This window comes from Leopardus geoffroyi, chromosome B4 (assembly GCF_018350155.1).
Source record: "Leopardus geoffroyi isolate Oge1 chromosome B4, O.geoffroyi_Oge1_pat1.0, whole genome shotgun sequence".
In the NCBI taxonomy this organism is placed as follows: Eukaryota; Metazoa; Chordata; class Mammalia; order Carnivora; family Felidae; genus Leopardus; species Leopardus geoffroyi.
The window spans coordinates 91,157,433-91,183,489 of record NC_059341.1 but is presented as its reverse complement, the minus strand read 5'-3'; the positions used below and the strand labels follow the sequence as shown (position 1 = coordinate 91,183,489).

At 38.2% G+C, this 26,057-nt stretch overlaps 1 protein-coding gene across 3 annotated transcripts in view; it reads right to left on the bottom strand.

The window, feature by feature from the left end:
* MSRB3 (methionine sulfoxide reductase B3) overlaps positions 1–26,057 on the bottom strand; it is a 175,705-nt gene that overhangs the window by 99,584 nt on the left and 50,064 nt on the right. For all 3 annotated transcript variants that reach the window (XM_045464861.1, XM_045464862.1, XM_045464864.1), the window contains one exon: positions 25,356–25,433. In XM_045464861.1, the coding sequence (XP_045320817.1) occupies positions 25,356–25,433 (78 nt within the window). The remainder of the gene's footprint in view (positions 1–25,355; positions 25,434–26,057) is intronic.

The following is a 26,057-nucleotide window of genomic DNA, read 5'->3' as shown; positions in this document are numbered from 1 at the left end:
GCGCCCCTGTTGTCCCCTTAAAGCACAGAACATTTTCAGAAATTCTAACACTTCAGGATCCTACTTATAAGCCTAAGAATTTCTTCTTACTCTAAAAGTAATTCAGGGGCGCCTGGGTGGCTCAGTCGGTTGAGCGTCCGACTTCGGCTCAGGTCATGATCTCACGGTCCGTGAGTTCGAGCCCCGAGACAGGCTCTGGGCTGACAGCTCAGAGCCTGGAGCCTGCTTCATATTCTGGGTCTCCCTCTCTCTCTCTCTCTGCCCTCTCCGGCTCGTGCTGTCTCTCTCTGTCTCTCAAAAATAAATAAACACTAAAAAAAAAAAAAAAAAAAAAATTAAAAGTAATTCAGAGGCCTTCATGAAACCAGTGGCAGTAATAATAGCGGTGAATATCTGTGCCCCTTCTTTCAGCTACAGAAACATAATATGCTTCCTCTGCTTGGAACGTCCCCTCTTTCCCCCCCCCACCCCCATTCTACTATCCCTTAACCCCTATGCCTACTTAACGTCTAAAACTCACTCCACATGTTAGCTTAATTATCAATTCTTTGAAGAAGAGTGGCCAGACTACATTAAGTTCCTTTAGTTTATACTTGCACAGCACCAACTGCTCCTTCTTTGCACTCATCAGAGTTGTCATTCTACATTCATCGGTGTGGTTATTTGACCATATTAAAAGAGTCCAATAAGTGTGGCAGACACTATTTGTTACCCATCTAACGGACAGTCTTCCTTTTCCCTGAAAAGAGAATTTTGATTTTTGAAGAGTGCTAAAGATGTGACCACCCCAGGAATAAATCATAATTAGGCTCTGCCATCTCTGGCAATCCTACTCTCCTTTGTCAGTGGCTGGTTCCGGGACAGGCATGTGACCCGGTTCTCAGCAGTGAGAGGTATAGGGAGGACAGCTGGGACACTTCTTGGAAAGGTTTTTCCCCATGAGAAGGACAGGAGGGATTTAGGGAGAAGGCCCTTTTCCTACTCTCTCTCTCTCTCTCTCTCTGTTTCATGCCTTTGAAGTTACTGTGTAAGGATATGAGAGGAAGGCCAAGAGAATCACAGAAATGCCAACACAGAACTTTGATATCATTCCAGTTCCAGAACAGCCTTTCTCTTCTAGAGTCCTTGTTGAGTTAGTCAAGTCTGTCATTGTTAGGCCACTTTTACTTGGGTATTTCTGTTACTTTTAACCCAACATATTCTGATATTGTTGCCAAAGCAGTACTAGGTTAAGATCTATCTACTTTTGTGTTTAACACACAGAAAGGAAAAGAATAGATTTAAGCATTTAAATCTATTTAGCTACCACAACTAAAAACTGAGAAAAATGTACAAATAAAAGGTGTCCATTAACTGCACACTTATTTTTTTTTTTAACTGACAGATATGGGGATACCTGGGTGGCTCAGTCGGTTAAGCGTACAACTCTTGGTTTCGGCTCAGGACGTGATCTCACAGCTTCGTGGGTTCACGCCCCACATCGGGCTCTATGCTGACAGTGCAGAGCCTGTTTGGGATTCTCTCTCTCTCCTCTCTCCCTGTCCCTCCCCAACTCATACTATCTCTGTCTCTCTCAAAATAAATAAATAAACTTAAAAAAAAATAACTGAAGAAACTGGAAATATTTAAGAGGGAAGGAAGACTAATGCAAAATAATATAAATTATTTGTTTACACAACATAGAGAAGAAATCTTATTTGTCCTTAAAAGACAAATGAAACATTCTCTAACTAAAATAGTTACACAATGTACTCGACAACATATTGCAGGACGAATCAAGAGACCCACGAATCTAGTTCAGAAAGTAGAACAAGTCATTTAACTTGTGAGCTCCATTTTCCTCATTAGTAAAATAAGGCATCTGAAAGAAATCAGTGTTGTTCCACACAAACTATTCCATGGAGAGGTAGCTGTCTGAAGTTTTCTGTAGTTCCCAAGAATAAAGAAAAGGAGATGGGGAAAGGAGAGCACAGAGGAAAAGTGAGTGTGAGGTGACAAAAATATGCATCTATAGACCTCAAGCCTATGGACAAGGAAGACTGAAAAAAACAGATAATTCTTAAGGCCATTTTTGGCTCCCAAGTTCCACAATTGCTCCCCAGACCATACTGGTAACTGCCTTCTTCAAATTCCAGGATCATTTCCGGTCTGTATCATTTACAGCACTTTAATCGTACGTTTCCCTGAAAATAATTCAATTGTTTCTTCTGTATATTTATATCTCTAGGGAGAATAAAGCTCTCAAACTAAAGACACCCTTAGCTACTGAAAATAAATTCAAAACGCTAAAGAAAAACAGTGGTAAAGAGAACAGAATACACCTTCTTCGTTTTATGAACTTAACTGTCCTCCCCAAATTCTTACGTTGAAGTTCTAACCCCTGGTGCTGTGACTGTATTTGAAAATAGGGTTTTTGAAGAGGTAATTAAGTTAAAATGAAGTCATTCAAGTGGACCCTAATCCAATATGACTGGTGTCCTCATGAGAAAGGGAATCAGAGGGAAGACAGCCACCCACAAGCTAAGAGGGGAAGCCTCAGGAGAAAGCACCACTGCTGACACCTTGATCGGGGACTTGCAGCCTGCCGAGCCACGAGACAATACGCGCCTGTTGCTTACACCACCCAGGCTGCGGTACTTTGTTATGGCGGCCCTAGCGGACCACCGCCCTCCGTTTCTTCTTCAGCCAGATGTTCAGCAACCTCAAACCTCCAGCACAAGCCCAAAACCCAGAAGTTAGTCGGAAATAACAGTGCCCACCGCTCTTATACACTTTAACCCATTTTAGGTACGATGTCATTTTGATCTCTCTATTCTCCTTCACTATTTTTAACCGCTTTCGGCCAAAGTGCTTTACCTGCATTTTGAGCACGGGGCAGCTGCTCCTGCAAATTACCAGAGGCCACCAGTAGGCAGACATAAGACCCTGATCAATGGGCTCTTTGTCTCGTCATATCGCGGAGGGAGAATGTTTCCAATGGTTTTGCCTGGTTCTTTAACACTGGTGTTGTGTACAGATTTGGCACGTGCTCTCTGGGGGATGAGGCAGACTTGGGAGGTGGTGAAATTTATTGCCCAACATCAGTTTTACACATCATATTTGTGTTCTTATTTTCCCTGGAGATTTTCATTTCTACTCTAGGTTGTAATCGGAAGTAGAACAACAGAAGTTGTGGCTAGCAGGTTAGTGCTAGACACAATAATTGGCAGATCCTAACATTTTAGAGAGAGACAACAAAAGAAACTCAAACAAGGGCAATCCAAACTTGATGAGTGTAAAGGCAAAGACTTTACACACCTCAGCGGCCGATGGGAGCTGTCAATGGGAGATGAAAAGACAAAAGAATATCATCCTCCACATTTTCCAGAACTCTGTAAGAATTCTTTAAAGGGATAAGCAGAGCCGTATGTACCTCATTAGGGCCTCACTGGTTTAACAACTAATATTAATAATGATGGCTACAAGTCATGAAAGCAACCTTTTAAGTATGCTATTTAGTAAGATACCGAAGTACATTCCTTAGGGGCTCTTGGGTGGCTCAGTTGGTTAAGTGTCCTTCTTTGGCTCAGGTCATGATCTTGCAGTTCATGGGTTTGAGCCCCGCTTTGGGCTGTGTGCTGACAGCTTAGAGCCTGGAGCCTGCTTTGGATTCTGTGTCTCCCTCTTTCTCTGCCCCTCCCCTGCTCACACTCTCTCTCTTTCTCTCTCAAACATAAATAAACATAAAAAAATTAATAAAAAAGAAGTATATTACTTAGACAGCATTTTCTTTTTAAAATCATTATTTAATACTTTTAAGGTTAAAATAGATGTTTTAGTTGTCTAAAGAATATGTTTACAAAGCCCTTCATTTCGTAGATATTGCTATACACAAACAGAAGAAGCAACACAAAATTAGGAACAGAAAAGCACAAATTAAGAATAAAGAGACCGTGGCAAAAAGATCTAACTGCCAGTCTTAAGGGTACTTCTGTTTCTACAAAGCACTAAAAAAGTCATTTAGATCTTAAAAAATCAGTTTTGTTTCCATTTGCAGAGTAAAGATAATAATATCTGCTACTCTATACAGTTCTTTTTTAGAACAAAATGAGTAATGGCTGAAGCACAGGAAAATGCTATAGGGATAAATTTTCCTTGAGAATTTTAGGATTAAACAGTTCAATAATTAAACTGAATATAGGAACTAATTTTCATGACATTCATTATTTCACTTAAAAATTTTGCATTTCTAGTTGAAGCCATTAAAACTCAGCCTAAGGCAAACTTTCAAGGGCAAAATGGGTGAGAAAGTCATCGATTCCTTTCCCCATTCATCCATTACACATATGAATTGAGCACTGACTATATACAGGTACTGCTTTAGGCCTTGGGATATAGCAGAGACTAAGTCAGACAAGGTTCCTGCTCTCAAGGAGCTCACACTCTGGTGAAGAGAGTCAGATGGCAAACGACCACATAAATAAGATTATTTCATATAGAGGCTGAAATAGAATGCCTTCCATGATAAACTCTAGAGGGTACTGGGATAGAAAGTTCCTGAGGTGGGGGTGGGGGGAGTGGGGGAGGCGACCTGTTTTAAATAAACTGTCAGAGAGATGCTGTGGGAGGATATGACATTTCAGTTGCCACCAAAGAATGAGAAAGAGCCCACATCCAATGTGGGTGCAAAACAGAATTTTGGTACAGATTCCCAAGGAAAGGGCAAATGCAAGAACCCAAGATTAGCATGGAGAAAAAAGAATAGGAGCAGGAGGGGGGCAGAAAGGAGGAAGGAGAGAAGAAGAAGGGGCAAATAAAGGCCAGTGTATCTGGAAAGAAGTGAGTGAAAGAGAGAATGGCAACAGATGGAAATCAGAAAAGTAAACAAGGGCCAGATCTCAACTTTAAAAGCCACTGCCAGAAGTTGTGATTTTTAAGCATAAATCATCAGAGTTTTTAAAGAACGAATTATAGTCTAATCACAATTATGTAAATTTTCACTCTACTATGTGAGAAATGTACCACAATGGAACAACAACCGAAACAGAGAGGCCACCTGGCACCTGATCTTGGTGGTGGTGGTGTTCTTTTAAGTAGGCTTCACGCCCAGTGTGAAGCCCAACATGGGGCTTGAATTCACAAGCCCAAGATCAGAACCTGAAGTGAGGTCAAGAGCTGGATGCGTTAACTGACTAAGCCACCCAGGCACCCCGAGATCTTGGTTTTTAATACCATTCTCTAATAAAAGGAGGCAAAGCTCCTTGGAGAAATGACTGATTCTAGAACTGGGGTAGGAAATACATGAGATAAACCTGGATTATCAAGTAGTGCTATAAAGCAAAGAAGGGCTCAAAAATAAACAAATAAAAACCCTACATTGATGGAGATATGTCAAACAGACATAGGAGCCAAAGCTGGAACAATATGAGCAATAAAATAAAGTAGTATTGAATTATAAGCCAAAGTATAAACTAAATATCCATGTGTCCACATTGATATAAATAAATGATTAATCAAATAAATGAGAGAAAAGGCACGCATTTCTCTCGGCACAAGAATTCCAGATAATTTATGTAGCTACTCTGCCCTCAAGATGAGGAACATAACTCTCCACTCCTTAAGTGTGGGCTGTGCATAGTGACTTCCTTCCAAACAGTACAGAAAGTGGAAAACAGAGTAACTTTACAGTGGGGAAACCTAACAAATACTGCCTCAGCCATGTGACCAAGTCAATATTAAACGTGGTATCATGTTGATAGTATGTACCATTGATATGATGTGATTGAAATGGCACTTTATCTCTGTGATCTTCCTCGCCAAAACCCATAACCACAGTCTAATCATGAGAAAAACATCAGACAACTTCCAATAGAGGGGCATCCTACAAAATACCTGACCGATATTCTTCAAAACTTTCAAAGTTATCAAAAATAAGGAAAGTCTGAGAAACCGTCACAGTCAAGAGAAATCTGAGGAGACGTGACGAGTAAATGTAAGGTGGTTCCCTGGATAAGATTCTGGAAGAGAAAAAGGACATTAGGTATAACCTAAGGAAATCTGAATAAAGTATGGATTCTAGTTAATAAACATGTATCAATATTAGTTTACAACTTATAACAAATATACTATACAAATGTAAGATATTAATAATAGGAGAAACTGCATAAGAGAGTATATGGGATCTCTCTGTACAATCTCTTCAATTTTCCTGCAAATCCAAAACTGTTCAAAAAAATAAAATATATTAAGAAAGCCACAGCAGAAAAACCATCACAGAAGTTCAGGTAACAGATGATAAAGATAATGGTAAAGCAGTGAATACGGTGAGGACTCAGAATCCAAATGTGTTTTGAAAGCGCACAGTGCAAAATGTGTTGGTAGATTAGGGAGGGTGAAGGAAAGAAGAATTAAGGATGACTCTTGGAATTTTTGTTCAAGTAACTAGGTAAATAATGAATAGTACCTTTATTTAGTATATGGGGGGGGGGGCAAGAGAATAGGCTGCTTCTGAATCATTTGCCACTTCTATTTGTTGCTAATTCCTGATCTACTCTTGTGACTTGGTAGGGTCGATAAAGTTTCAAGCTGTATGGTCCCTCACAGGATCTCAGATTACTATATATGTAATATATATATTTATATTTTTTTAACCAAAGACACAAAAAGTCTACTTTCTAATAGAAAAGTATATAACTGTCTTGAAAAGAGATGATATAAGATGTTTCTTGACCTAACTTTGAAATAAAAATTAGTACTAAACCATTATGTTACCCAAATAAATGAATCTGGAAGATATAGGATTTTCTGAATTATATCAAGCTTTTACAAAACACAGATCAAAGAGTTTGGAAATCTATACTTTTCAGCTCTCCAGATGATCCTAAGAACCACTGACCTGGATGGCATTCCTTTAAAGCAAAGAAAATTTCTATTTAAAATAACAAGGCATCCCACTTTTCTTCTTTTTATATATATATATATATTTGTTTATATATAAACAAATTTTAATTTGTTTATATTAGTAATTTCCAAAGTAACTTTTTGCCCAATAAGGAAGTAAAAAATTTCCCAGGGCTTTTGTATGAATTCCATATTCAGAAATTGTTAACACATCCCTGTTATAAAGTTATCTTTGTGGGAAATAATGAACTAAGCACCAAACTAGTGAAAAATCTGTCAGAAAAGACTCAGTTCCCAGGCAAAATAACAACAACAACAACAACAACAACAACAATACATTTGCTACTTTCTTGATGAACTTACTAAAAATATTTTCTTTTACAGCTATTGTCCCTGCCCACACGAATGAAATGATAAATCCTTAGATTCCATGAATTACTCAGACTGGGCTGGCAAATTAGCTAAAAAGATTATCACTAAGGTGATGTGTCTTGTGTAGTCAGCAAATTTACGCTCCATTACACTCCCAAGTAAAAATAATATGAAAGACAAACATTCAATATCAAAAAGCCTTCCCTCAAAGCTGGAGACCATGAAAAGAAGTTCACCAGAAGATGTGAACTTTCACGAAGTCATAGTCAAAAGCATTTATGGAGTGCTCACTATGTGCAAAGCACTTGATTTGAAGGAAGAAGTCTTGTTTAAAGTAGCCATAATTCAGCCCATAAAGCCCTTTATAGTTTAAGATCAACAATTTGAACCTCAGTCAGAAGCAAATGGGTAGCTCGTTCATACTGGAGGATGCAGGTGTAATTTGGTCAGTGCCACTCAGTTTCTTAAATTGAATGGACCTTTGCAGTTTGTGTAAATTCCGCTTCTGGGTGGTCTTCCAGAGCAATCTCAAAGAGGGCACACCACAGAGGTACTGGAGTTAATTTATGCTTATGCAGACTATGAGTCATGCAACGGCCATTAACACTATATACTTAAGTGAGTACATAGAAGTAAAACGTGCAAATCTCCAGCAGCATAAAGCCAACTTCCCTCAGGGCAGAAAAACTTCAAGTAAGATGAGCACTGAAAAATCTGTCAAGGTGCTAATGAACAAGTGTAGCTTGTTCCAAGCACGTTGCAAGATAATAAGAGAGAAAATATAAATGGCAGAAGAATTCGTGGGCTACATCCAGCTAGTTCACGATTATGAAATACAGTAATGACGTAAGGTAACAAATACAGTTATCTGCTTTGACTTTGACTCTCCTTTCCTTTGTCTACTCACTGGTGGTGGTGTAAGGCAGTAAAGTGTTCAAATAGCGGAAGCGACAGTGACACGAACAAGAGTCGCCACGTGTTGAACTCCTGCTCTACGGCAAGCATACTTTAACATACACAGGCAAAAAAAATCTAGACAACCCAAAAAATTGAATATTAAACACTTATCTCAGAGATGGACAATCACTAATCTAAAAGAGTTCCTTTTGGGGTACCTGGGTGGCTCAGTCGGTTAAGCGTCCAACTTCAGCTCAGGTCATGAGCTCGCGGTTCACGGGTTCGATTGAGCCCCGAGTCGGGTTCTGTGCTGACAACTCGGAGCCTGGAGCCTGGAGCCTGCTTTGGATTCTGTGTCTCCCTCTCTCTCTGTTCCTCCCTCACTCGTACTCCGTGTCTCTTTCTCTCTCTCTCTCTCAAAAATAAATAAAAATTTTTTAAAAATAAAAAAGAATTCCTTTTACCTATTTCCTAAAAGGAGAAAAATTAATCTTCTGTTTTAAAGTTTACTCTATCTGGTCTTTAAATCTCTTTCCCTCATTTCTAATACCTTAAATATATCCTTCTTTATGCCTTTATTCAGTGTATCAAAAAACATAAGATAAAATTTTCCCTTGAGTTTGCTTTCCCTCCAGTTACAAGGAGTTAGCCTTACCATTCCTACCTTAACTATAATGATGTGACTATGATGACTATGTTTCCTGGGATCATCCCAATTTCAAATATTTTACATTATCTCCACTTTGGTTTGTGGTTTGAAACCATGAGATTGCATCCAAAAGTCTTCACAATCTTTGCTCTCACTACTACTTCTAAAGAAATTGTTCTCTCACAATTGCCAAGCCCAATGACTGGTTCTTAGTCTTCTGAGTCTTAGCATTTCATAGCCTAGGTTCATCCCTTCTGTGATTTCTATATACTTTGCTCTACATACTAAACTTAAAGATCTTCTTTGTCTACTGGGGCATTTCTCAATGTGTCTCAGCGGTAACATCAGCTGCACAGTATATCCCTAGGTTAAGATTCTGAGGTTAGAATCTTTTTTGAATCATTTTTTGAATCATTTTTGAAAATGCTACATAGAACAATCCACTTCCGGAGCTCTACAGTGAACATGAGTGAATTGTGCACTCCTTGATTTTTATGATGAAGCAACCATGCAATTCATTGTAACTCTGTTTCCCAGAGAGCAGTCCTGTGTATTTAGAGTACACAGAACCCTCTTTATTTTTCATGGAACACATATCAACATGTCACAGAGCTAGTCTTTTGCAGGAGTAGTAATCTGATCGAACAAATATTCACTAGAAACATGCTGTGGGGAATATTGATACACCTGAAATTTTAGGTTACAACCTGAAATCTATCAGACTTCCAAAGCTGAAGTAATCATCTTTTTCCCCAAGCCACATTTAAAACAGCAAATTAATCTTTAGTAACAGCTTTTTCTCAACAGACGGTTGAGAAATCTTTGCAGCTCTTACTGTCTGTAGTGTTTGTTGTCTGTAGTGCTGTTCCCTCGTTCTCATGGCTATTGACATCACCCTAAGGCAAACCCTTAAGTCTCATCTAGATTCACGGCAACCAAGCATAAGAATTAGAGGAAAGCTTTAAAAAACAAACAGACTCCAGGCTCCACCACAATCTTGCTAAAAATCAGAATTTGGAGGGGGGACAGGCTTGGAATTTGTGGTTCTAATGGGCAGCTAGATTTACATACTGCAGACCACAAAGGCTCCATGCCTTCTCTCCTCCCCTTGAGCTGAGCATTTTCAGTTCCCTTCCATCATCTGTTCAAGTGACACAGTTTTGAGATTCCTAACCATCAGTCACTCTTCCCTGCATGTGATCCATTCGGCCTATGAGCCTTTTAAGGCGAGGGTCTTACACTGAACCACAGAGCACGGCACTCCAGAAATAGGCTGGCCAATTTGTGAGAGAAGTAGGGCTATCGATGATCTATTGTCTCCTGGGTTTATGCTGGACAAGCAAAATCAGTCTCCTCCTTATCCCACCCCTGCAGCAAATCACTACTCACTGTCATCAACACCAGTCTGCAATAACCACTAGGCAGTGATCGCCAAGCAGACACACTTGCCAGAAGCTTAAAGCATTACTTACTAACTGACCTTCTGGTCTCTGTTCTAAATACATGGCATGCTTCCTGTTCTCTAATGAACTTTCATTGTGAAAGCTGCAATGTATGCCAATCCTTAAAATGCTTTGGTATCAATGCTTCACATGCGTAGTGTTTTTTACACTTACAAAACATTTCAACACTGTTTACTTAATCCTCTCAAAAGTTTTCATGACACAGGTATTATCTTCATCTTGCAAATGAGGAAATTAAGGCTCATAGAGGTTAAGTCGCTTATTTAAGGTCGCACACATTAAATGGGGAAAATTGTGACTTTAACCTCACATGTCTTACACCTTAATCATAGCTTGCTCCACTTTAAAATGCAAGTATAGTCACTCGGCTATCATTAGAAAATTAGCACCAATTAACACCAGAGCGTGACAGCTACCAGATGGTGAATTACTCAGCAAAAAGAATAATCAGCCAGAATACAAGGAGGCATTGCGACATAATATAGGAGCGAAGGAGTGCTGCCTCTAGGAAGAGCTAGACCTGAATTTGTGTCCTAGCTGCACCTCTTACTGCCAGTGTTCCCTTGAATAAACTGCACACCTTTTGTGAGCTTTGATTTTCTGTTTCAGTTAAGAAGAATAAAAGAGACAATTTTCTTTAGAGTGCTTAGCATAATGCCTGGTACATAGTAAGCTCTCAATCAATGGTTGCTTTTTTTTTTTTTTTTTTTTAATCCCAATTCAAACATGACAGTTTATGAAAATAAATCTGGAATACCTCTTCTAAAATTGGTGTCCCATCCTTCATCAGTTACCTCCAGGTGTCTGGAAACAAGAGCAGGTGAGGACTAGAGGCAGAGGGAAGACAGTCATGAGAAGGGAGAAAACCTGAAATAATGTTTGAAGTGTAGGCCAAGAGAAGGTTTGCAAATAGGTTTTAGCAAAGTTTAAGATCCCAGTGGTCACCTTTCCTGGAATCGTATCATTATTACCAGTTATTTAGGGATAAAAGAGAAGGCAGTGGGTAACGTATCTACTTGGGTTATGAGTAAATTATTAAATGGACAAGATGAATTTGGGCTCTAGAAAATGAATTTGGGATTACATTCTATTTCATTCTTTCCAGTTATCACTGGGGAAAGATAAATTTGGGGATAGAAGAATGACATTTCTAAGGTAAGTTTTTAAAATAAATTGTTCAGGGGTGCCTGAGTGGCTCAGTTGGTTAAATGTCCGATGATCTTGCGGCTCATGAATTTGAGCCCCGCATCGGGCTGTCTGCTGTCAGCACAGAGCCCACTTTGAGTCCTCTGTACCCCCATCTCACTGCCACTCCCCTGCTTGTACTCTCTCTCTCTCTCAAAAATAAACTGTAAATAAGTAAATAAATAGTTCAATGTTTGTAACACATAAAGACAAAATATTTAATATTTTTTTCTTATCACCCCCTAAAATACATGTTCATCTTTAAAACAAATAAAAAGGTCAGATTAAAAAAATCACCTATAATCTAATGACCTGGAAATAACTACTATTGACATTTGGTACATAACCCTATTCTAAGCTGTTTTATGTTCATGTATTTATACATATTTGTATTTTATAAGTATGGAATCACATGTAATTATTACTTTGTAAACTTTTAAATTTGTTTTAAATTTCTTTCCAGATCATTAAGCTTTCTTTTGCAATATTATTTGAAATGTCACATACATTTTCACTAGGGAGTTCATTTAGCTAGATATTCAAATTAATTTTTGCTCTCATAAAGAGTGATTAAACACATTCTTGTAGCCTTATTTTAATGCATTAACATGATGTTTAGCATAAATTGCTAGCAGCATATTTGCTAGATTAATGGCATTCAGAATTCTAAGATTTCTGACATAAATCATTAAGTTATTGTCCAGAAACTTACTACCAATCCACACTCCACCTAGCAGTAAAGTGCTAATTTCCCAGACCTTGACCGACACTGAATTTGATGATATTACAAGTAAAAACTATCTCTCCTTTTACTTCATTTTTTACTGTTTTTCTTTTTTGTCTTAGAGAGAGAGAGAAAGAGACAGCGTGAGCAGGGGAGGGAGCAGAGGGGGAAAGAGAGAGAGAGAGACAGAGAGAGAGAGAGAGACAGAGAGAGAGAATCTTAGGCAGGCTCCATGGAGCCTCATGCGGGGCTCAATCCCACAACCCTGGGATAATGACTTGAGCCAAAATCAAGAGTTGGACACTCAAACGACTGAGCCACTCAGGCACCCCTTCATTTTTTTTGTATTCTAAGAGGTGGAAGATTTTTCATCTTCTACTCATCTCCCAATGCTTGTCTTTCTCAATTGATTTGAATATTAATCTTCCGTTTCTCACATGAGTCGCATATATTCCTCCCAGGTGGCTTGTTTGCCAGTTTTTTTTTTTTAAGTGTTTTTGAGCTATAGAAATGTAAAATATTTAGGTAATCCAAACATATTTTTTTTTTATTTCTGCCTTGGGAATCTTATTTAGAAAGGCTTACCTCACCTCAATGTTATACAAATTTACCTTTATATTTTCCCCTAGGACTTGTATGGTCTTATTGTTAATATTTTAAATTTTTATTTAACCTAGAATTTTATTGGGGTGTAAGATACTGGGTTGTAAGATATTGAGGGTAGGATCTAAATTTATTTTTTAAATATTTAGCTGGTTACCCCAATACCACTTGTGGTACTTCATTGATTTGATTGGGTACTTTTTATATTTAGCATGTTCACATCTCTGAAACCTAGATGTGTCTACGATCAGTAAGTAGCATTTCACAATTTATATGGCAGGTTTTTTTCCTTGGTGTTGAATAATAATTGAATAATAATTCCTTCAATCAATGGCTTCTTAGATTTGATGAAACACAATATTTAATCATATCCCTATTTCACTGAGAGGTTTTTTTTAATTAAGGAATGTACTTTAAATTTTTATAAAACCTCTTCTGGGCACAATTACAATGATCATAGTTTTTCCTAAGATGTTCCAGTATTGAACTATCCATACATTCCTGAAGTAAATCTTACCTTGCCACGGCGTATTACTCATTCAACACACGGCTACATTTCTTTTACTAGTATCTTATTTAAAATCCTTACATCTAGGTCCCTCCTCCCCCAAGGTGGCTCAGTCAGTTGAGCATCTGACTCTTGATTTCAGCTCAGGTCACGATCCCAGGGTCATGGCATTGAGCCTCACATCAGGCTCCACACTGAGCGTGTAGCCTGCTTAAGATTCTCTCTCCCCCTCAGCCCCTCTCCCCTGCTCACACACACTCTCTCTCTGAAAAAATAAAATAAAATTAGTAAATAAAATAAAATCCTTATACCTATTTTTATAATTCCATTTGGTCTATATATTTTCCTTGGAATATCTTTGTCAGGTCTTGGTTTTTGAGGCATTTTATATTGGTCAAAGAAGTTGGTAAGCTTTCATCTATTTTCTGCGATTGACACAGTTTATAACTGCATAGGAGTAATGTTTTTTCCTTTTTCTGTAAAAGACTAAGCTGGTTTGAGATATTTCTCAATTTTTTCTATGGTTACTGGTCAACTAAAGTATTATAACTCTCCTATAGTGAAATTTTGTATCTTACCTAATTAAAAAAAATTATGCTGAGATTTTTAATTAGAATAGGAATACATAGCATATTACATTAATTTTTTTTTCCATGTCTTTGGTTTTATCCAATTTTCATTCCTAGTGTTTGGGACCTATGTTCTTTTCTTTCTCCCTCTCTTTCTTGATTGGGCCTGAAAGAAATGGTCAACTTTATTGGTCTTTTTGAAGATCAACCCCTTGGTTTTATTTAATAGGTCTAATTGTTTTTATTTTTCAAGTTAATTTATCTGAGTGCTTTTAAGACCTTCTCCTTGCCTTTGATTTTCATCAGATTTGCTGTGATGTACCCAGATGTGGTTTTTTTGTTTTGTTTTGTTTTTTGTATTCACCCTGTTTCAGATTTATAGCACTTTTTAAATCTTGAGGTGTTTTTTTTTTTCCTCCATTTGGGAAAATTCTTGGCTATTATCTCTTCAAATATTGCTTCTTTCCCATTACCTCTTTCTTCCCTTTCTATGGCTGTAATATGTTATTCCTGAAACTGTAATTCTTGTATTAGCTTCTCAATAACTTTTCATTTTTTTTAGCTCCCTTAGCTTCAGTCTGAATATTTTCTACTTACCTGTTTTTCTGTTCACTAATCCTGCTTCTTTTTTCTCTTGTATTTATACATGTATTTTTTCATGTATGGCATTTTTCAGCCCTAAAACTACTTTATACTTTAAAACAGATTCTAGTTCTCCAGTGAAATTCATTTTGTCATCTATTTTTTTTAAAATATGTTCATCAGAGTTATTTTAAAGTATGTGTCTGATGACTTAAATATCTGGATATCTGGGCCATCTGTAGACCTGTTTCTTTTGTTAGTTTATTTCCCTTAGTCCTTCACTTTGGTATACCTGGTAATTTTTGATGAATGCCAGACATTGTGTATGAAACACTGGATGCTGGATAATGTCACCTTCTTTTATAGATGGTTCATCCTATCTTCTGATAGGTAGCTAGAGTGGGGAGGGGAAAGGGAAGATTACCTTAATCTAATCATGAACTTGAGGCTGAGCTGAAGGTTTTGATATATTTGGTTTTCCCTTGCTTTGCACCCATAATTTGGTGTGCTGAAGCTTGAGAGAGCATATTGCTAAAATTCTAGGAACGTAAGAGTCAGTTGCTAAGTATAGGCATTATTAAAAATAAGTTATATAAATTAACAATTAAATAAATTATATTAAAAGCAAAAGTAATACTCCCAAACTCACCATTTCTAATTTTTTTTTTTTTACTAAATTTAACTGTTATCTGTGTTCTTTACATCTGTTGTAGGTGTATACAGAAAAATTATATAATGAATGGTGTTACTACGCATCTCTTCCCAACTCCACATTCAGTGAGGTCACATTTGTAGCTTGAAATATGGCCCGTGGTAGAAGTATTTGCACACAGAAATCAGCAAACACTACAAATCAGAGCTTGACTTACTGTTCTTTTGGTTGTTAAGATCAGTTGTTCTCAAATGGAGGTGATTTTGCACACCCCCACCCCCCGCCCCTGCCCCGCGGGTATTTGATATTATCTGGAGAAATTTTTCTTTGTCAGCTTGTGGGGATGGGGTGGGAGGGCTGGGGAATGAGACTAGTGCTACTGGCATCTAGTGAGTACAGGTCAGGGATGCTGCTACACATCCTACAATGTATAAGGCAGCCCCCTGCAACCAAGAATTATCCAGTCCAAATGTCAATAGTGCCGAGGTTGAAACATCCAGGTCTGCTGGTATCTCTCCTTCTGAATGTCTGGCAATTACCTGGAAGGAAAGGTGGGCACTTTACCCTAGTTTATTTTATTGTTTTTGTTATTTTTCTAGCATTTTGAGTTGACTATTTAGTTCAGTTATTTTTAATCTTTCTTATATTTAAAAATAAAAAATATTTGACTATGAACTTCTCTTTTGATACAGCTTTGGGTAGCTGACTCTTATTTTTTTTTGTCACTTTTTGCTCTTTTAATGTTTCCTTGTATAAGGTTCCAGCCATAGACATTTCCATCTCTTCCTTAGTTGGGACAAATAAGCCTTTGCAGTTGCAAGCAATGCTATTGTTGAAATAAGCATCCAAAGAAAGTTCTATGAGTGATCTACAGAAAACACTTTAGAAAGTGTGGTAGGAGATAACAATTAGGGGAGTCTATCACCAAGTATCTATTTATACTTCCCCCATTCCAGTATCAACTTGAATCATTTAATTCTACAATTATTCTCGACTTAACTGGAATTAAACCATTTATCTCACAAATAGTTGAGTACCAAGGATAAACAAAGTCCTATGCCCCTGCACTGGGTGGAGATGTGGATTACAAAAATCCTAAATCATGACCTACTCTCTCAAAAGTTTATAGATTTGTTAAGGAGAGACTTTCAGCTAACTAATGTATTTAAACTCTCAGCTACTCATGTAAGTCACATTATTGGGGGAATTTAGAATCTATAGTAAATTTGTTTTTAATTATTCAGCAGAAACTAAAACTATTTTGGGTATGGATCACTAGGTCAAACGATATTATAAAACGTGGTAATGTTGGAATCAAAAGCAAACTATACTGACTTAATTTTGAGAACTTTAGATTTGCCTGCTGTTTATACTTTACCATGCAAATTTGCTTAAAGCTGCACAGTTTTTTACAAACCTTACTTTTTATACTTGTATCTTTATATCTTTTACAGCATGCTTATGTAATTATTACATTTGCTACAGCAGTGCCATGAGTTAGAAAGGGTTGATATTATTTTCATCATTTTAAGATGAGAAAAATGAGATGGAACACTTAAGTAACCTGCGTATGGTTATACAGCAAGTCCACACGGGAACCTCCACCACCTTCCACCTGGTACTCTGGATGGCTTCTGCACTTGTGTTTGATAATGTGATGGGTTACTTATCCACGTAGAAGACACACTGAGGACATGAATCTGAATGAAAATTTATGCAGTCTCCTTGAATCAGTGACCACGTTTTGAAAGAATTGTTCATTCACAGGAAGAGGCAGCTTTGTGGATGGCCTTGGAATCACTCGCTAAAACTTGCACATTATTTTTCAGAAGATGTCCTTCCATAGTTTCAAAGTCTGTGAACTGTCATAATAATTACTCATTAATATTCTGGTTCATACTCATGCAAACAAGATAATTTACATGAATCATAGTTAAAACTTTGCCTACTGTTTTTCCCAGTTTAATCTAACTATCCATTCTAATTCATTAAGAAGAATCTAAGCTATTTCTGTCCATATTTGGAAAATGAAAGAACCGGGATTGTGATTTAAGTAATAAAGGGCAAGATTGCTCTGCCCCCACTTTTCTTCTTGCAAAACACAGATACACACACACGCACCCAAACTCACTTCCAGCTATCCAGGGATTTTATGCGTAGGCATTGCTCCAAATCCTTTTTGTGTCAGGAAATGCAGTCATAATTACCTTTGCATATTGTTAAACTCTGAATCATGACTTGCTATAGTTTTCTGGTTTCTCAAATGGAGTTGTTCTTTGTTTTATGTATGCTTTTATGCTATTTATGCTTTTCTTTCTTGTCTTGTCTTTCTTTCTTCCCCCACCCCCACCCCCAGCGGTTTAATGAGTCAGGCATTAGCAATGTTTTTTTGCTCCCTATCTTTGCCAGTAGCTCCAGGAAGTACATTTCTTTCAATCTAGCTGTGGTCTTGCCCTAAGCTTTCAGATGAAATGTAGATAGAAAAGTTAACTCCCTCTGTTACAGATACTTGTCCTGTAAATCACTGTATGTGGGGACAAGACAGGAAGGGTCAATGGGATGGGAGAAGTCAATTTTACATTCTCTTCAAAATAATATATGAGTTATGTAGATATAACTCCAGTTTAAGCCACTATTCAGAAATCTAGTTCATTGCAGAGCGGTTTCATTGTACTGGAAAGTTTACTTGGATTAAGGATTTAGAATGAGGTGAAGGGCAATTCGAATCTTCTAAATTCAAGTTAAATGCACTTTGTTAAAGGTTAGAAAACATTTGCTGGAATCATGAGCAATTTCTAGCTAGAGTTCCTAAAAAGAAAGCTAGAAGTTAAGTTCCTATTACTCTTCCTGGTAGGATTCCATAGTGACCGGAATGGTTTATGAATAAATACTATACGGATAGCATTTTAAAGGGTTGAGAGAATAGGATTTGAATAGACAGTAAGAATGGAAAATGCCCCTCCCTTTTACATCTCCTCCACTCACAACCACAACACACACATGTGCCCATATGCACACAGGCACACCCGCAGACACAATATTGTAGCAGAAGGGGAAAAGTTTATGTGGAAAATCTCCTTTAATGCTAAGTGGAATAGCATCCGTGGAATAGCATAGCTGAGTAAATTGTGTGTGGCACCGAACTGGAATTTCTTCAGTGAAAGGGCTTATGTTCTTAAAGAGTTGAAAAACTGCTTAAATTTTCTAGTAGCCTAGAATAAAATTGCACAGGAGGCTCATGTGAAATGTAGCATGTGTGAATACTTTGGCAGCAGAGTTCCATTTGAAATGTAGCAACACAGCTGAAGCAGTGACTCATCACACTAATACCTACTGTTAACAGACAGACCCCCTCTCAGAAAGCCTGTACTTTCTCACATTGTAAGGAGCTTCTTAGGCTGTTGTGATAGTAGGATATGTTCCCGAAACTTTGTCAGGCCACTTGACTTTAACATTTGTTGAATATCGGCCATACGCCTTTTCCTGTATTCAGTTCTTACACCTGTTCGGTTTTATTTTGCCCCTTTTCTTTTTTTTTTTTTTTTTTTTAATTTTTTTTTTTCAACGTTTATTTATTTTTGGGACAGAGAGAGACAGAGCATGAACGGGGGAGGGGCAGAGAGAGAGGGAGACACAGAATCGGAAACAGGCTCCAGGCTCTGAGCCATCAGCCCAGAGCCCGACGCGGGGCTCGAACTCACGGACCGCGAGATCATGACCTGGCTGAAGTCGGACGCTTAACCGACTGCGCCACCCAGGCGTCCCGATTTTGCCCCTTTTCATAGGTGATAAGGCTGAGGTCACACATCTGGGCTAATATTCAGTTGGTGCCACCAGTTGCTTTTATCCCTTGCCTGTTCTGAATTTTTGATGAAGGGACACCTGGGTGGCTCAATCAGTTAAGCGACTGATTTCGGCTCAGGTCGTGATCTCACAGTTCATGAGTTCAAGCCCCTCATCTGGTCTATGCTGACAGCTCAGAGCCTGACGCCTGCTTCAGATTCTGTCTCTCTCTCTCTCTCTCTCTTTCTGCCCCTCCCCTGCTCTCTCTCACCCTCTCTCAAAAATAAATAAACATTAAAAGAATTTTCGAGATAGAAGGAAAAGACATTTAAGATAGCTCATGTCAGGGAGCCCGGGTGGCTCAGTTGGTTAAGCATCGACTCTTGACTTTGGTTCAGGTCATGATGTCACGGTTTCATAAAATTCTCTCTCTCCCTCTGCCCTTCCCCGCCTCCCCTCCCCCCCCCCCCACCGCCACCCCGTTCCACCTCTGCTAGTGCTCTCTCTCAAAATAAATAAATAACATTTAAAAAAAAAAAAGATAGCTCATGTCAGTTGGCCTCAGCTTCTCAGAAACGTATAGAAGGAATTCAAAAAAAGTGGTGAAAGTCTGAAATACAGTTACTTGAGAAAATGTAATGGGGGCGATCAATGTGAAAGTAAAATGACCTTCAGGTTTCAATAACTAGAATCCTGCCCATGAACCCTGCTGCTGTTCTACCTCACAGATGCTGAATGGCCTGATGGCTTCCTGGACATTACTACATCTTCCTGTCGGGATTCCAAGGGACTTCCCTAAAAACAACCAGTGTGAAGCTGAGTCCTTACTGATGGCCTGCCATGATGGGTCTATCTACCTTTGGTTCGGCCCTCCCTGGATTGGAATGGTCTTCAACTGTCAACTCAACTACTACAACGAAGAGCAGATTTTTCAAGGAACTGAGGTGGGCGCGTGGGTGGGCGCACGCACATGTGCGTGTGTTCCATTCATTCCATTCATTTCTATTCAGCAAAATAATGAGACTGGAGGGACCAAAATAAATTATTAAAACTTTATCTTCCTTTAATTCTTTACCTTTCTTCTTGCCTAAAAGTTTGAGTGTTACTATTCTAAATCTATTTGTATACTGGTATGTGATCTTCTCAAAGCATTTATCCTCTCTCAGTTTCTTCAACTGTAAAATGTGCTGTTGTTATGAAGATTAAAAAGCTGAATTTACATAAAGCACTTATAACCATGTCTGCCATATTAAGTGCTATGTAAATGTTAGTTCTTGCAGTATTATTATTATTATTATTATTATTCATGACCCTGTATAAAATGAGCTGTTTATTCAGTGAGAGGCCTGATAAGTTAATGCATACAGAATAAAAACTATCCTATATGTTGCTTCCAAGTCTTAAACAAAATTATTAGGAGTTGATTATACATGGATAATGCTGAGGTTTATTAGCTAACAAGGAAAAAAGTTTCCACTGAGGCTGTCATACCTTTATTGCCTTCTCTTTTCACCCCCAGAAATCTATCTTCTACCCTGTTGTGGCTTACTTCCCATTTTCATCACGCTACTGACTTATCTGAAATTTCTCCATAACCCATCTAACAAAGTTTAGACATGAATCTGACCAACAAACAAATACTTAGTGATTATTACATGCTAAGGGCTAGAGATAGAAATATGAGTAAGGCCTGGCCTTGCTGTGGGAGTTCCCTTACTAGTGGGCAGACAGGCATATAGACAGGTAACTGCAAAACAACATGGGAAGTACATGGATGGAGGTGGACACAAGGTGTTGTGGGAGCAGAGATAAAGGACACCAAAGTTCACCCTGGAAGGCTGAGTCTGGGCTTCCTAGAGGAAGAGATCCCAGGGCTTAAAGGGTTTTAGTAGGAATTTAAACGTCCTCTCTGGTATCTCAGGGCCTTCTTAATTGGTCCCTTCTAACCCTCCAGCCAAATCTCCCACTACTCCCAACATAACTCACCTCCCCACTCCTACTGGACCAGTCTCCTAACTGTTTCCTTGCAAAATCCACTTTTGAGCCTATCTCCAATTCTTCTTCTCCATGGCATTCTCTATCAGGCATCCTCCACCTGGAAAAAACGAAACCCTTCTCTGCCTGGTAAAGTGTGGTCTCATCAACTCTGCGACAACTGGTCCAATTTTGATGCAGTCACATACCCCTCCTATTACACATTAACGCATTTCTAACAGACACATCCAGATAGACAGTGGCATTATTTTTCCATATTTTATCATTGTTCATTCTGTTTTTCCTATCACTCCAACAAAACTATAAGTACCTTAAGGAAAAAATAGTTCATAAATTTATTTTATTTGTTCCACAACACCTGGCAAAGTGTCAGCCAAAGCAAATATAAGTGGTCAAAAATACATTCTGAATTACATTATTTCACCAATGCCTTCTCTGGTTTATCTGATGTGCAATAAATTCATTTTATGAAATTTTAGAAGTTCAAATAACCAGAGGGGAGAACATTCTTACTCCTGTCGGCTAATTTACTAACTGAAACCCAGGAATACTACATGAGAAATAAACTAGGTTGGTAGAGTTTGTGTATGTGAAGAAAATGTGAACCATGGAATAAATTACACATTTGGTTTATACGTAGTCCGTGAATAAGGTTCTTGTACTTGGTAAGCAGTAAGAAAGCAGTATATTGTTGAAAGGGAGCATACTCAGGGTAGAGCACAAGTTTGAAAATGAAAGGAGAATAATTGAATGGCCTTTTTTGTAAGGAAATATTATGTATACAGATATTAGTCAAATGAAAGAAGAGAATTATACGCATGTGAATGCACATACACTATGAATACTGATAACAGAAATGGCAACTGGGAAAACAATCTTTTCATATTGCTAATGATTGGGCATTTTCAAATTCAGCACTTCTTTATTTTACCTTATTTTTTATCTGTTTCCCTCACACTATTATCTCTCATGTTGTTACTTTATTTGGTCTCCTCTGCCCCATCTTCTTCCCTTACTCCCTGCTCCCTAACAATCAAACAAAAACCCCATACACTTTCTCACTCACACACCCCTTTGGTTCCCTGCACCTTGTGTCCAAAGTATGAAACCAACTATCTCAACAAGTTGTCTGTTAGTGATGCCATTAATTCACTAAACTAGTGAGTGGCCTTCAAACTTACTCATGAAACTCAATAAAAGAATTTTGGGAAAACACATATATTGGGATATATATGTGTGTGTGTGTGTGTATAATCTGGGAAAATATGTATTTGTATATATACATACTGTGCTTTTTATCAATTTATTGCCTCTCTGTCCTCTAGCCTTCCCTACTCTGCTAAAACGGAGCTGTGACCTTTAAACATTTTTTTCTTTGTCAGCTAACATGATATGAAATTTTGTCAGCAGAGGGCACAGGACAAAGACCGCAGAAGAGCAAGGTGTGTTCCCCTCCTAGTTTCAGGATGTTTGCTCAGCAGGCTCCTGCAGAGCGTGTGGCTTCTCTAGCATCTGGCTTTTGCAGGGCACATCGCTTCTCTTCTTCTGGGCCCTTGCTGTGTAGGTAGCTTCTCCAAAGCCAGGCTGCTGCAGAGTGAATGGCTCCTGCCGCAGCCGGCCCCTGACAGACAGCTCTCCCAGCACCCGGCCTCTGCCCCACACACCACTCTTCTGGTGACAGGCTCCTACAGCACAAGCAGCCTCTCTGGTGCCAGGTGCTGCCTTCAGGGCCAGGAATCGGCAGCACCTGGCAGCCAGCAGCTTCCCGTGGCGCACCCACCCCCCCCCCCAACCCAGGTACTTTTGCAGTGGAGTATCTACAGTGAGATACCTCCCTATACACAGCTTTCCCCAGCACTTCAGAGGGCAGATTTCCAGAAAGTCGCACAGTCATGGCACTGCGGTGATTTCTCTGCTATTTTAGGTACAGCCATGCCCTCTCCGATAAGACCCAGATCTCAGCCCCTGGGAGAGGAAAGTGGGGAGCGGGGCACACGGGGAGCTTTTCCCTGGGCTCTATCTCAGCCCTAGTGGTCATGATTCCTTCTTCTATTTGTGAGTTCTGTATTCTCTAGAATTTCTATTTACTCCCTGCCAGCCAATCCCTCATTACCCCAATCCTCTGTTAGAGGGAGTAATTCTTTAAATTATACTTTTCCTGTTCAAATTACTGTGTGGTTTACTGACATATACTTCCTTATATATTTTAAAGTAACCGCTAACATTTCTTATCAAAATTTCAATAATTGAAAAAATAAGTGACTTTTCTGGTGTCTGTAAATAGATTACATGCTTAAAATACATTTTTGTCAAAACCTTAAAAAGCTACATATTTAGATCATCTAGGAAGTGAAAAAGTCCACCATATAACCTCATTGGCAAAGGTAGTCCTCTCTGTTGTATCAATCAATCAAATCAAACTATCAAAAAAAAGAGTTTCATTTTTAAAATTTAAAGAAATATGTGGATATGTATTCTCAGGACAACCATCTCACTTAAGGAGACAGGTAGAAAATGAATAGACAGACACCAGATAACAGATGGAGAGAAAGATAAGCAGATAGCAGTCTTACCAAAACTGTCATTTTGCTTGATGCCTTAGAGATGCTATCCCAGGACAATAAATCATAGTAAGATTTGGGATGGGTGAAAGGTATGATATCTTCTGTAAAGCGGGAGAAGGGGATTATGATAGAGGAGATAGGAAGAAAGAGGCAGCTGACCACAGACTCTCTCACGCACATGAGTTTCAGGGACGCATACATACAGAGGCTGAGGACCACAAAATTGATTCCCTCAAAACTGTCTGTCCCCTGTGGCCCCTGGAAAGTTTTGGTGGACACCTTGCTGTCTCCGGTATGAAGACGGCAGCACTAGACCAATGAATGAATGCATTCTATAATAAAGGCTAAAGCATTCCCCCTCACCTTAAATTGACAAGATAAGAGGAAGCATACAATTTAAAAATAGGGTGAGGGAGAAATAGAATAAAAATATTAACCCATATTCCTTAGAAACTTAGAAAAATTAAAGGTTTCCTACAAGAATGCTAAAGGAAATAGACATAATGTCACATCAAATGTGAAACTCCTTGAATCTCACCAGTACCTATGTTTAAATAAAGGTTTTCAGTATTTGTGACTCAAAATCTCACATGGGTTAAATCCTTCATTTATAGCGGTTCTGTTTCTTATTTAAAACAGTAAGCTCTCCTTAGATCCACTACTCTACTGAATCACATGATACGGAAAGAGATGGGGAATCTTAAACAAAAGGCAAAGGGGATGTGGCCAATTTTTACCATTTGGGATATTAACAAGTTTAACATGGCTCAGCAACTATCTTAAGTGTTATATCAACTATTATGACACAAGCTAAAGGTGTTGAAATATAAAGATGTGTGTTTTCTGAGAGGAAATGGGTGACAATTTGAAGGGCTGGTTTTTTTTAACATGAAGAATAAATACATAAGAATTCAGAACAGATTCTCAACCAACACTAATGTGCAATAAGGTTTATGCAAGTTAAGAAAGGTTTTAAACTTTTTAAAAAAATTTCAAGGAAACTACTGTTTCCTGTTATTTCTGGAAAATCTGTAAATGCAAGTGCTTTAAAAGGGAAACATTTATGGAGAGATATTAAGTATGTTTTACATGCTACACGTATCAAATTCTTGTTTGTTCAATTCCCCTAAGAAATTTGTAATTTTGCTTTAAATAAATGACATTTACCCTCGATTAAGGTTTCTGTCTTTTCATTCCCCTAAATCAGCATCCCGGTGGGAAGTACAGGGCTTCTAGGATTTTCTACACCTAGATAAATAAATTTTGGTGAAGATTTTCCTTTCTTGAGTAAGATCCATAATCTCCAGAATACACTGTCTGAATTAACGATTTGGGCGAAAAAGCCTATGCACTGCTTGTTTCATAGGAAACTACAGGGAACCTTTAAAATAAAGATTGTGGATCAGTGCAAAAACTGTCAAAATCACATTACATAATCTGTTTACATATGTACAACTATCTGTTGGAAGTCCCATGTTACTTTTGATACAGGTACTGCCCTTCCTCACAGAAGTATGAGTAATCAACTAGGTGGCTATCACTCAATCTGAAGGATGCACACGAAGAACTTTCACCACGGCCCAATCAATAAATTCAGGGCCATCACTTGATAACGGAAAAATCAACAACTATATCAATGTTTCTATGCCCACCAAAATCTCTTTCATAGCCCTTGTAAGCACCATGGTTAATTGCGATGAACAAGTTAACACTGTGAATTTTAAAGGTCCAAACAGTGCAAAGTCAGCCAGCCTAGCAAGCTGGTAATTTATTATGAAAGTCAGTAATTACTCTTGTGGGGAGAAAACAGAAATAATAGAAATAAGAGAATTTAGTAGTATGAAGATTTTTTTTTTTAGCAGTACTATAAATAACTAGCTTGTTACCATCTGTGAAGTGTCCATATCCATAGGTTTTTTAACATACTTACTTGAACAATGGAGTTCCACAAACGACACATTTATATATTCCAGGATCTTTGTGATGTGTATATTCTCCTTCGAAGGCACTGATAAACAAATACACAGGGCATTAAAACAATTAAACAAAGTTCGCATTATTTCTTATAGAATGTATTTGCTTAAAATAGATTTCTCTAATAAATCTTTCAAGGGCTTTTTGTCCTAAAATGAGAACAGACCAAACATATGGAAATCTGAACATTACTAATATACTTCAAATCTATATAATAAAATGTGCATATAACTACTCCAAACTAGTGCAAGTTAAATAAAAAAAAAAAACAAAACTCAAGCCATCTAGTTATGTAATGCTTAGAAAAAATTTTTGCTATTAAAAAAAAAAACAGCTTGTAGTTCAGATTCGCAGAACAAAACATTACTACACAAGATTTCTGCCTACTCTACAGTGTCCAAGAGTGTATACCCCAAAATGCAGAAGGGTCCAAGACTTCAAGTGGAGGGAGACTTATTTTTTGGTTTGAAAAGGAATATTGCAGCTTTAAGGGAATATTTTTCTAAGTTAACAATCTTAAAGGCTAGGAGGTCATTCCACTAATGCAAATCAGCTGTGCTAGCCCAACAAAAAGTCTATGTGCTCTGCAGCTTGTTTTTATTATCCTTTCACCCTCTTTATGAGGTCCAATTTTTTTATAAACAGAATTTTTAAGAAT